The sequence below is a fragment of the Spea bombifrons genome, chromosome 1, assembly GCF_027358695.1.
Source record: "Spea bombifrons isolate aSpeBom1 chromosome 1, aSpeBom1.2.pri, whole genome shotgun sequence".
Taxonomy (NCBI): domain Eukaryota; kingdom Metazoa; phylum Chordata; class Amphibia; order Anura; family Pelobatidae; genus Spea; species Spea bombifrons.
This window is the reverse complement of record NC_071087.1, coordinates 131,446,340-131,460,015: the sequence shown is the minus strand read 5'-3', so window position 1 is coordinate 131,460,015 and position 13,676 is coordinate 131,446,340. Positions and strand designations below refer to the sequence as shown.

At 41.4% G+C, this 13,676-nt stretch overlaps 1 protein-coding gene across 3 annotated transcripts in view; it reads left to right on the top strand.

Moving 5' to 3' along the window:
* Window positions 1-13,676, top strand: part of CSNK1G3 (casein kinase 1 gamma 3) — a 55,671-nt gene that overhangs the window by 4,656 nt on the left and 37,339 nt on the right. For all 3 annotated transcript variants that reach the window (XM_053473938.1, XM_053473930.1, XM_053473947.1), the window contains exon 2: window positions 10,874-11,300. In XM_053473938.1, coding sequence (XP_053329913.1) covers window positions 11,123-11,300 — 178 coding nt within the window. In that variant the 5' untranslated portion in view covers window positions 10,874-11,122. The remainder of the gene's footprint in view (window positions 1-10,873; window positions 11,301-13,676) is intronic.

Genomic DNA, 13,676 nt, shown 5'->3' with positions numbered 1-13,676 from the left:
ATCTAAATAGTTGTAAAAGCTGGCAATCCATTATACTTCGGTTGGCCAGCACCTTTAGGAGATGTCATAGGTTCTTTGCGTGGCTCGCTGACCCCCCCCCCCGTCCGTACTCTTCTATGAAATGAGCTGCAGTCTCAGTGGCACAGAAGGTTTCATCGTTTTTCTTTCTGGTTTTATCTTGAGCCCGGCAGGTAAGGGAGTGTGTTCTGTGAGCATGTTAATGTGTGCTATGGGCACCTGTACATGCGCAGAGGAGTCCATGCATCTGATTGACGGGTATCAGCTGGCGGCTTTAGTGTAGTAAATAAACAGTTTTTCACTGAAGCAAAGTCTGTCAGGCTGATCGACGCAGAACACACGGGTGCGGATGTATTTTTTGCTATTGCACCGTGAGACATGAACCCTAAGTGGAAGTGATTTGTAGAACCCGGCACATCGGCAGGTTTGTTTCTTTCTCTATCGATTAATGGCTTCATTGATGGGATCCGGTTTGACGGACGGCTCACATGTGCACCTGTTAGAAGATTTCCAGTTCTCCGGATGTCTTGGCGATGCGGGTGGCCTTTTATGAGGATAGGCAGAGTCTCAGAGCTCCTTATGTGTTTAGGGCACCACGTGTAGCGCGAGGAAGAAGTATAGGTCCTCTGTCTCCAGTCAGCTGCTGGTTGTCTATGTTGAGGCAAATGGCTGAGGCACACTCGGTGGTTGCAGGCTAGCGGTCTTCTCGTTTTGGGAACAATGTGGGTTATATGCCTCCCAAAATATTTTCTTTGCCTTTTTTGTTGGGATTCTATATCAATAAATCCATTATGAATATGAAGTCTGGCAGAATATTTTATTTCTTGCATCTTCTGATGCCACTTGGTGTGTTGGATGCTTATGGAATGTCTTGGATTTTAAGAAGTTGCTTGTGTATCTTTCCAGGGTCTTTCCCCAAGATTTCCAGTGATCGAGTACCGGCTTCTTGGAGGCTTATTCACTAAAGGAAGGGTTTTTGAGAGAGTGTTATCTCCCTGACTTTAGCATGCTTTTTGTGGGGCCAACCTTAGAGAGCTTCTGTACATTTATAGCTTGGGTGGCCCTGCATAATATATTTTGAAATGAATAGGGTTTATTCACTAAAGGGGAAATTGTGGTTTCTATTCATTATGAAAGGCGAACAGGTGTGTCCAGCACGGGCTAGCCATGTATAATGAATAACCATGAATGACTTCAGTTGATGAGGATACCTTAAAGACTTTAGCTTGTTTAACTGTACATTATACAGGGCCTGCCAAGCTCTTCCTGCAGCACAAGCGTAATGTAGAGTGAAGTCAAAGACCTGAAACTCAACTCTCCGGGTAACTCTCCCTTTAATGAATAAACCCCAATGTGAGTTTTAATATCCTGATTGATCTACGCATTATACAGGGCCAGGAATTTGCCAGGAGTGGCCTTTGTAATGCATAGTGAATACATTAACATCCTGCCAACTCCTGCTTAAATGAAGAAACTCTGAGCACTCTGGGTTTTGCATTGATGAAGAATTAGGGGTCTGTACCCTGACAGCAGCTTTGCATTATTACATATTTGATTTTGTGGCCCCAGCAGATCCTGAAGCGCTATACTATAATAAAAATGAACAGCACACAGAGTTGACTATAGCGTTAACAAACCTTCGGCCATATTGGAACAAAAGGAGAGGAGAGCCCTGACCTAGTGAGCTTTCAGTCTATTCGCGGATAGAGTAACATGTATAACGATACTGCACGTGATCTGGTAAAGCGGACACGCTACTGCTGTATGTCTGCTTGGTGAATAACTCACTTTAATACTGCTGATATGACTGATATATTATATGTATGAATTTGACCCTGGGGTAACTTGGCCTAACAATTGGCTACTTCCGGCTATGGTGTGAAACTATATCTTGTATTTATTGACCCCTTTCAACTGACCCATTAACTCCCTTCCTCACCACCTACCTCTAGCTCACCTTTCCCAGTCCCACTCCTGCCTTCAGACTGTACGCAATAGCATGGGGGGGCCATCGCGGCACTTCTACCTCGTGTGATATACCCCAACACCTAGATTGTAAGCTCCTTTGAGCAGAGTGACCTTTAGTTTCTGTAAATTGTTATATTACGCACTATTCCATTGTACAGCGCTGCGGAATATGACGGTGCTATGCAAATCACTTAATGATAAAAGTAATGATTATAAAATCCCCAGGTTATTCTGCTCTATCCCTGCGTCTCATGCGGTCCTATTTACTTTCCTCGGCTCTTTTCATCTATCTTTTGCCAATGGTGTGGATGCTTTGCTCGTACTGCGTGATGCCATAGCATGTTTTTCTGCCTTGTTTATGTCCCTGTTTACGAAGTCTTATGTACACAACATAATAATGATCGCTGTTCACTGTGTTCTGTTGCTTTTGTGTTTCATAATGGAGCATTGAGGATCTCACGTTGACTGTTGATGGTTCATCGCAATTTGTTTTTGTTACCCCTGTCCTTGATTTTCTCCTCTTTTATGTGTCTATGCAGTCGTTCGTATTCTCTTTTTCATTAGAGAGCTGTTTGCTTAGTTTCCATGATAACTACTGGCGTCTGCTACAGCCGTATGTATGGTCCCCGTGTCTTATTGTCTTGTTAAAGGGCAAGTTTAACAAAAAAATCCAACTGGATATATTGGCGATTACCATTGTAACTGGGCGGCTGTGCTGCACTAATTCATTTGTGTGGTGAATAATATCATAAAAGCACGCTTTATTTTTTATTGTCTCCGGATGACCAGTTAGACTCACTATTTTATCCTTACATTACAATAGATCAGGTCATCAATGCGTGAGATAAAGTGTTCTATTTAGGCATTAGAACGGATATTCTGGTATCATTACAAACAAGTGTCTAGTACATCAATAATTCATTTTCTCTCCCAATCTCTCCAATGTGCCTGAGACCGGCCGACCTGCGCAGGGCCGCAGAAAGCATTACTAGGGCCTGGCGGAGTGCGTTGCGGTGGTCCGACTTGTGTAGGCTTTTAAAGAAGGTTCTGAATGGCAGTTCCTTAAGGAGAGAGGAGACAGTGACTCGGGAAGTAGTGAGTGGATCCGGCTTAATGTTTAAACCTCCGAGCACTATTTAGGTTAATCATAATACTTGTGTTTCCAGTCATCGATGTACTGCTATACCGCTCTCTTTTGGCCCTTGTCTCTTGCGAATCTCCAGCTAGCTCCTTGGGATTGTGTGACTCCAATCCGTGCATCAGGTTGCATGCTGTGAAACATGATTTTGGGGCCTGTACTGTACCTATAGTGTGCTATATAGCAGCAGCTGTGTACGTTATGTCTGGGAAAACCAGTGGGGTGTTCATGTCCAGCGTTCTACATTTCAAAGGCTAAATCTGTGGCCAAACCAGTCGCTTCATGACAATCCCTCGTAACAATGACAGGTTATTTTTAGTTCATGATTTCTGAGTTTCGTCAGAATGTTTCAGTTTTCTGAAAGGACTTTTGTCAAAGTTTTGTGGAAAATTCCGTTATTATTGTCAATATTGTATTATATAATTATATTGTATTATATTTGATAATTTGGCTAAAACGCTGGAAAACAAGGATAGCGTGGTTCTCTTTATCCCTCCCGTTTTGTGTCATCGCTCTTCTTTCGGGGTTTTCAAGCTTTTTCTGAGCATTCAACACGACTCACGTGAATGATTTAAAAGTAATTGTTGTTTTGTTTTTTAGAACGTTTTGGTGATAGCAGCCGGTGACCACACCAGGCGCCTACATGTATTTCTCATAAAAACTTTTATGTGGTTGAAGTGCAAAGTTTCTTGCGAACTGTTCTTCCTCTTTAAGCTGGTTTAGCTTATCTTTTGACCTTCATTAAGAAGATGTGACTTTCCTTGTCTGTTTGGGATTTGTGCAGAGCAGTCGTTCGTATTGTTGAAAATGCTCAAATTACTTCTCTTTATCTGTAAATTAGTGTTTTGTGGCTGCAAAAGGACTTCATTTAAAATGAAAGTGCTTGTCTCTGATCTGGAAAGGAAATTTACTTGTTGAGAAATAAGTTAATGTAAACTCTAATCTTTTTTTATAAATGGACTTCATCAGGTACGATAGACCAATTCCTAAAGCTCCTTGGATTTTAACGTCTGTGTTACACGAACCTTGCTTCCTATAGAGGGGACAGCTGCTGGTGGTGTTTGGTGGACTGTCCATGTCATCGGGCATTTAGGCCTAGGCTGGCACACTGGGTAGGGTGGCTGGTTGCCTGCAGGTGCCGAGAAGCAGGTGTCAGGCACGTCCTCCCTCGCCCCACAACTGAATTATACAAGGATGTCGCAGAGGGTAAACCTGTCACACCAGTGCCTCTGGGCCACCACTGAAGAACCTTCCTCATCTACAAGTTACACAGGGGTGGCCTAAAGCAGGGCTCAGGACTTTTGGGGCTTCATGATTTGTTTGAACAATCTGAAATGTGCTTTGTTTCATCACCAAGGGCCGCCTAACATTATGGATGTCATTATTTTACCAAAAATCAGTCTGCGTTTGTAGGTGGTGGCTGATGATTTTATTGGAAATAATTACTTGGTCGTTCAGCGTCCGTGTTGACCTGGGCTTGGGGGTTTGTCGCGCCCTGGCATGAAAGCTGTGCTGTTACAGGTAGCATTAGTATGCTGCATTACTGCTCCGATCGCCATTTCGCTGAAGTCCTCTGACAGATTACATGGGGTGACCTTCATTGTATAATGAATATGAAGGCTGTAGATATCCCAAGAGGACACGTGACAAACTGTATCTATTTATAACAATCTAGAACCATTTGGGATCCACTCCAGGCAGATTAGTTTCAACGGTGAATCTCTATGAACCGAGCAGAAAGCAATAACCGTTCTTTCAGAACGCCGCTGCAGCCGTTGTATTTCGGGGAAAGCGGGTATGAACCCCGGCGTTGATAAGAATGTATTTTCAGGGCTCGTAAACATTCTAGTTTTTATTGTGAATTATTGGTTAATTTTTACACTGGCTGCTGTTCTGTTTTCTGTCTTCTGTCTGATAGGGATTTAAATACCCAGCTGCTGCATAATGTATGTGCCGTTGGGTAGCAGTTTAAAAAACTTTGCTCTTCTGGTCTTAAACTATCGTTTTCTGAAAGGACTTTTGTCAAACAAGTATACTCATTTTAAATGAACTTTTGACTCATTTCAGAGGTTTATATGTGATGCGAGGAAGGGGGTGGTAGATAAATGGAGCAGCCTCCCATCAGAAGTGGTAGAGGCTAATACAGTAAGGACATTTAAACATTCATGCTATAGGCATGAGAACACGTAGAACTGACGAAAGTTTGAGTCTTTCAATCTGTGAAAGGGGGGCAGACTAGACGGGCCGGATGGTTCTTATCTGCTATTAAATTCTATATTGCATACTGTAAATTCCAACATGCAGAACTTGTTCTCCACCTGACATTTAAAAATAACTTCCTTGATCTCATACTTTTCGCTCGTCCAGTACTTTCTGAGAAATCCTTCTGGAAATATTGAGAAATCTAACTTTTATATTGAATCGACTCCTGCGGGGGAGGGGCAGTTATATTACAGGTTGATCTAGTCTTTGGAAGTCATTTAACATATTATGCATTCTGTACGTTTTTTTTTTAACCGTTCTTGCTGCGGACCCACAATGCTTAGCGAAGTCCGGGAGCTGCAACTCTTCTCAGACGCCTGCTTTAGTGAACGAAGCCCTAAAATGACCATACAGCTGCCTAGTTAAATATACAAGTCCCTTGTGGAGTCCTGCTTTACGGAATGAACCCGTTTGGGGTAATTGTTGAAAGTTTTTTTGTCTTTTGTGCCTTGTATAAATATAGCCCTGGCACCGTATGCCTGTCAGAAGTCACTAAAGGGTCTCCGAAGCTCTGCACAGATATACCGGCGTAAAGCGTTTGGCTTTTGTGAGCTCGGCGGAGCCATGAATAATGCATTCTCGTTTCTCATGCAAACTTTGACATAACCGTTCTGAGTGGCCGGGCCCCGAATTTCTCAGCGCTATCATCTCTTATTGATTGTGAAGGTGCGCAGCGTATTCTACTTATCATGAAAAATAAATGTGCTTGCGTAATGCTTTATTTTCTATTTTTAACAAGCCTTACTGTCTTTAAATGTTGGATTTGCCGTAACGAAGGGGTTTTAATGCAGATATAGCAGTTAGCGACTGTAATAAAAGAAATGGAATAAGAAGGGTGACTGATGAGGTCTGCTGCCCGTTCCCACAAATGTGCATAAATATAATCGTGTACCCACCGGTACTGACGTTTAATCTTTTACATTTATCATTTTATTTATATGTAAACTTCGAGTTACTGCTTCTTTGCTTGTGCTGCACTGATACCCAAAGCTTATAATGTATAATATTCACTACTGTTCACTGAGAAAAGGCTAACTGATCTTTCGAAAACCCCTTCTGCAATTATGTTACGCCGCTAGAAAGGTTATTGTTTTCCATGAAAATAGTTCAGTGACCCCAAACTTTTGCATGGTAGTGTAGATGCGTGCGTACACACATGCGGCCCTTAATAGACGCGCCTGCATGCGCTCATGCAAAGACTTGAACATGCTCACGCTATACATAGGCGCAAAGATTATCTCTGCTCCTGGAATTGGGGGCTGGAGAACCCTGAAACTGTAACTCTGAGCCGAGCCTCTTCTTTACAAGCTGAGAGCTGTGCAGCTTTCACTCTTACTGACTATATCGTGTGACTACAAAAATGAACTTTTTTTTCTGGCTGGTCCTGTCGCATAACATGAAGGGAGAAGCTCTCGTTTCCTTAATCGATCTTATTCCAGAAACCTGTATGTGTCCCCTAGACACAGTCACTGTGTCCTTTCCCAAGGGATCCAGAGCCCTATACATGAAGGACATACATACATTGGCTTTGAGCGGTTATGTTAAAGTAAGCTTCACTGTGATGGATTTCCATGTTTGTATTTTGTGTTCTTCAGAAACATTTGGCTTTTGTGGCTGGGCATTGTTCTGTGTTAAAAGCACATGGGCTTCCTTGTACAAACATTACCCGTCACGCCTGTTCTGCCGTTTGAGCTCGTGCACCCCTTTGGGCCTTCGGTGCTCATCAGAGTTTATCGCCGGGAGGCCAGGATTAAAACTGATGTCACTAAATCCATATCTGGGATTTTGTTGTATGCTGAGTAATCCACACGCACAACATTTATGGCTGTGTGCGCCTTCTTTCAAGTCGGCCCTAAAAGTAGTCGGGGCAAATGCCTAAACTTTTTACCAGCCCAGATTACACAGAGAGAGAGAGAGAGAGAGAGAGAGAGAGAGATTTAAGTTTATTAAAAACGTGAATGCACCTTTGCAGACCTATGTATAGACTTACTATTAACAAGTGCTGGCTGCTTCGTTACGCTAAACTGGACAGATTAATTGTAGGTGGGTTACATTTTATAGGATTTTTTTTTACAATAAACGAATCCTAAATGGAAAAAGTATTTAATAGGAACAGTAGAAATTAAATTGCACAATTCCGGTGGTCATTTCTTGCTGTTGTGTTGGTAGCTCATCGATTACTTGTTCTCCCATGGTTTTCAAAAAGATCTTGTCTATGGCAGTCAATAAAACTCTTAACAGTGTATATTACATTTTTGGCCGGACGTTTTCTCCCTTATCAATACTTCACTTTCGATCCCGATTGATAGGTCCGTTTCGGTCGCCCTCCTAGACATGCTCCCTCCCGACTTGGACGCTCCTAGTCGTAAACTTTTGATCCATGTTTTATTAGCAGCTAAAAGCTGCATCGCTAGGAAATGGAAAAACCCGACACTTCCTTCTTTACAGGAGGTCCTTTACTGTTTAGCTACTACTCGTACATATGAATGTAGGGCGCATTCGGCGGTGGGCACCTCGCATATTTTTCAATCGATCTGGGACAGATGGGATCAGTTCTACCTTGCAGCCTTTCGGGGTCTCCCCTCTGGCTTCTTGCTTCCCAATATGCGTACTCCTTGGGGTCTGAGAGCCGTTCGTACGTCCTGATGTGTTTGTCTATTTATTTATTTATCCCCCCCCTCTTTTTTCCCCCCTTCTCCCCCTCCCCCTCCTTCCTTGGCAGTACACCTACTGTTTTTCTTTTACACTGAGCAAGCTATGTGTTCCATTGTTGCTATCGTGGGTGCTGCTACCCATTTATCTAATGTGCTAGATATGTTCTACTCTGTCACTTGATGTTGTCATTGGATATGTCACCTCTGGCTATTTCTGCGTACTTCCTGTCCTTTTGCACATTAGATTCGGCCTTACGTTTATATTCATGTGTATGCAATGCTACTATATGACACTGATGCTTCGGCTTTGTATTCTTTTATCTCATCGCATGTATTTCTGTTGTTTTTATTTTTATTTGTTGAAAAATTCAATAAAAACTCAAGTGGTATAAAAAAAAAAACTCTTAACAGTGTAAAGCTACACTTCAAAAAGGGATTCACTTTATCAAGGCAGCACCGATTCAGATTCAGATTCTCATGAGCGAGGAAAGCCTGGCTTTGAGTAGATGACGTGAGTTTTATGAACGAGGAACGCAAATAACTATAAGGTTAGCCATCAATATAAAATAGCATAAACACGTATGATTTTAATGGCTGCCTAGCTTCTTGGAATTGACTTGCCCTGTAAGATATATTACATCGAGGACGTTCTTATCTGCATTTCTGTAAACAACTTAGTGAATACTTAACATGTTTTAATATCGGGTTTAGCTACCAGTTAGAGGTTAAGCAATGCTGTGCGTAAACAAATCTATTCAATTAAGTAATTAATATTGCCTATCACATTAATCACTGTTCTTGCTATGCTGAAATGGTAAAAAAAAACAAAAAAAAACTAGGCATGAATTCCTGTATGTTGCGTGCGTGTCTGAATACACCATGACATTTTTGAGATGTTTGTGTTATGATACACATTTGTTCTTTGGGCATTGTGAGCATTCATCTGAGCTCCATTCCCAAAGGTGAAGGGGACATCCCAAGAGAGGTTTGACCCCGCAAATGCTCTCCTGAATGAACGGGCAAACATTCCCACAGAAACGCTCCAAAATCTTGTGGAAAGCCTTCTCAGAAGAGTGGAAGCTGCTGTTAATGTCTATGTATTTACAATGCTGTGTCATAACAGTCCCTGTTGGTGTAATGTTCAGATGCCCCAATACTTTTGTCCATATATTGTACTTCCCGTTGTCTTAAAGAGTTAACACAGAACATCTGACTAAGATTTTACAGGATAGGTGCAATTTTTTAAAATCGCATTTCGTTGGGGATGTACCAGCAAACCTTCTTGCGCTGTAGTAATGTTCACTCATGGCCTTGTAGTATAAATGGCCTATATTCTTGGGACAGAGTGTTTATGCAAGTCAACGATGACGTAGTTTATTTCCCTTCTTGTTCAGTTTGAATCTTTGGGAATTATTTACTGAAGTGAGACTTTGAAGGTGAGCAGGATCAGAGAGTTGCTGATTCAATTCATTGACTTCATTATCTTTAATCAGGGATCATACCCAGAGATGATCTTCTCCTGAAGAAGGCCATTGTTGCACCTGGGTAATCTATTGTTCTGAACTGTAGAACAACGAATTACATGCAGCGAGCCAAGAGCAAGAAGAAAGAGCTTGATTGGTTAATGAAGTCTCTGAGTTGGAACCTCAACTTTGCTGCAAACTCAACCCTTTGTGTTAACTGGTTTGCTGAAACCTTCAAGGTTTTCCCCCTTGTAAGTTAATGGAAAGCTTCTATATTGGTATGCTCTCTTGGGAACACCAACTTTAGGATTTGGTATTTCAAACAGTTGAGTTAAATGTGGAAAATGTCTTAAGTTACTATTTGAATGGAATGTTTTCCTTGAATATATTGGTTTCTGCTTTATAAATTGTTAACATTGTTTGTGGCAAAAAAGACTAAATTGATTGTCTATATTGAATTTAAAACTGCCCCAGTGACTTGAATTGAAGTGGACCAGCAGACATGGAAAAGACAAGCGGAGGCTCCAGTTATTCTTCTGCTAACTTTTGGTCAGCTTCTAGCTTCTCTTGTCAGTAGGCGATGTGTAGCCACGTATATTCCGCATCGTGTTCGCATGTATTGAACTTTCCAAATGGGTGTTTAAAATAGCATTTTTGTACTAGATGTGTGTTAATCACTAGACTAGAAGTAATAATTTCAGACAGTGTTGGTTTAAGTAGTTCAGTCTAAGCATTGGCACTGCAGCTTACCATGATAACGGATGAAATGGTTTTCATAATGTGATAGGTATTTGGAAATGTTTATGCATAATGTAATGGATTTTGTTAGAGCTGCTTTTAAATTGTACTTTTTTGTGTTTTTAGTGTACCAGCTATTTACTAAAGAGGGAGTTTGCAGTTAAGTTAAACATGAACTCCCTGCTATTACTATGCGTACCCCAGTACACCTCTCCTGCAAGATGGGCTCCATATGCATATGTTAATAAGTGAAGAGCATCTTAGGATAGGATCAATGTGTTAAACAGTTCAGAGAAGCACACAGAAGGATCCAGCCCGGCATGCCTACATAACTTAAAAGCAATTTAACAAACATTTGGATTACAGTTTTAAAGACAAGTCTATATATGTTAGACTTTGTTATTCAACACTTTTGAATGCTAGGATTAGGATACAACTAGCTTGCGGTTTAGTCTAATAAAAACAGATTTGGGGTTGAGCTTCTTGATTTTTGCACTGTAGATTCATCAGTAGTGTTTGATATACATAGGCATCAGCATTGTATGTTTATGTATTTGTACAGTGTGGGGGTTTTTGAAGATTTTGTACAAATGATACCTCCTGCTTTTCTGATTTATGTTAATGTTTTCCAGATTCTCAAACCCCAGAACCATCTTGGTTGGATTATCGTCCGGGATTTGTCTTGCTACAGTGAAGACCCCACTGGAAGTAATTTGCGAATGGGATGAATCCGCCATTGCTGAGCTTCTTCCCCTTTCAGCTCAGTGAATGACATTATCTAACGGGTGACCTTACCTAGTTATGTTTCCATTTTCACAACACCCCATTTGAGTTTGCTTGTCTTTCAAAAAGCATTCAAAGTGGAGTACCGCAAACTTGATATGGATGGCAAAAAGAAAGACAAGGACAAACCTGATGAAAGAATGGCCCGGCCTAGTGGCCGATCAGGTCACAACACACGTGGTACTGGGTCTTCGAACTCTGGAGTGTTGATGGTCGGGCCTAATTTTCGAGTAGGAAAAAAGATTGGATGTGGCAATTTTGGAGAACTGAGATTAGGTAAGCAGCCTAAATGAGTAGAGCCATGTTGATTCTCTCAAGTGGTATGTAAAAGTAACTGTGGTCCTCTCAAAATGAATTCTGAAATGCCATGATCTGTTCAATCTTGAAAACTGTCAGTGAAAGAAAGTCATTGGGCACACGTAAGTTTTTGCTGTTGGAATATTTTTAGCTTTGGGTGAAATTTAGGACATCTATCTAAACATTCATAGGATATAAAGAGTGGAAGAAAAACTTATTGATAGAGTTCTGGGAAATAAGTAGTTTTAATTTAGAACAAACTTTCTCGTTGTCTTGGCATGATATGTTTTCAGGCAGCTGCATACTATGTGTTCTAGCTCTGTTATTTTAGCCCCATCTACTAGACCAGCGATGGCAAACCTGCCGCAATCAGCATGCCAAGTCCTGTGCTCTGATCAGTGCCAAGAACCCATATGGAGCCATGACTGCCACTTTTTTAATGTCCGAGAAAAGAAGGATTAAACATAATGCTGTTTATTCCTCAAACTGCTGTATTTATCCATCAAAATAATTTATATACATCCTGCCAAAATAAACACTGTGTGTGTTTGTGTGCAAGTGAGTGTGAGTGTATGCTTGTGTGTGGCATTTATTTCTGGAAGGTGAAAACAGTACTGCTTTTCACCAAGGATAGGCGCAAACATGCAACTTGGTTTCATGCAGAAAATTGGGCAAGACAAATACCCTGACTATGGTAAACAATAGAATCAGTGTTAATCACCCTGCCGAGCATCCTGGTGTTTGTTCAGTAAAGGGAGAGTTCTGTTTTTTCTCTCCCTTGTTACATTATTCGTAATGGTGGGCCGACACTTGAGATATTCTTACACAGTGCAATTGGTGAAGAGACTTTGAATAAATTTCACCATTTTACCCAGTGAGAAGCCTTCTGGGTTGGGCCTTTATAATGGAGTCAAAGAGTTAAAACTATAACCAAAGCAATTCTCCAACCAACAGACTTGAAGAATCAGCTGTGTGGTGTATGAGCAGGGAACATCACCCAAAATATCACAACCGACAGCAGCGGCTGCCTCCAGGTCTGCATATCTGTAGGAAGTGTATAGGATCACGGTACCTCAAATGGGGGAAGAAGTAGTCCAAATGGACGTTCTGTACCCACCTCCCCAAAAACAGAGAACCCCTTTCAATGCCAGGGCCCAAAGTCTGTAGAGAGGAGGCTGGCCCCTCCTGGAGCCCAGGGCACAGGAAGTTTATTAGAACCAAATGAAATAAAACCAGGTTCTTGTCAGTGCTAGCCCATGATACTGTAGCGTATTCAGCCCTCTTTCATGCCTTTAATACAACATGAGACTATGATTTTAGAAGACTGTCCTTTCAGTGACCTTCAAGAAGATCCATGTTAACAGATCCAAGAGAGATAACCAGCATGATTAAGATAGTTGGGTAGGTATCTGAGCGCAGAACACTTTGAAACATGTATCTTGCTTTAACATTATGTCTGTCAGCTTGGCAAATGCATTGAAACTAGAACTGAGCAATAAGTCATAGCCCCCCTCCCCATGTTGTCTTTGTAGAAGTTAGTCTTTCTTTTGTGGAGCTCTGTAGATTTAGGTGTTACATTGTATCATTTGGTCACAAGCCTATAACTACTCTCCTCCTTAGTAGACTTGGTTGGTCAATGAAAATGTTGAAATTTGCACCACATCCACTGAACAAACAGAAACAAATAAATGTGAAATTATTTTTGAGTGGTGTGTCCCCGGTTAAACCTACTTCATTTATTTTTAAACCTAGTTTAAAAGCCAGGAGTTGCTTAAGTGATTATTGGGCAGGCGCAGAGACGCAGCGTCCTACCATCAAAGGTAGGGGCGATATCTGCCTGGACATCACCCTCTCAGCAAAAAGCTCTGTGGTACTAGGGGGCATCATGCAATAAAATATGCTTAAAATACAGCTTTTCTTTGAATAGTTTAAAAAAGAAAATGTAATCAACTCCCCCCGCATTTATTTTTCTGTTAGAGAATCCATGGGTTTGAACAGCGTGTATGAGCTGCCCGATTCTCACACTGTATGTAACGTATAATAAATATAATACACAAAGTCTTCTGTGTTTTGTGTACAATCCAACAGCAGGTTCCCAGTCTAGCTTCCCATTTATTCAGCCAGACTGCTGAACATAAGAACCATCAAGCCCATCTAGCATCTCCACTTTTGAAGACTTCACCCTTAATCAGTCTTTGGTCTCATTTTTGATTCAAGAATTTGATGGCAGATAAGAACCGTCGGGCTCATCTATCCTGCCCCCCCCTTGATCAGTCCTTGGTCTTGTCTTAGATTCAGGATATCCATCTACCTACCCCATGTATATCTGGGTTTGCTGTAACATCTCTCGTTCTT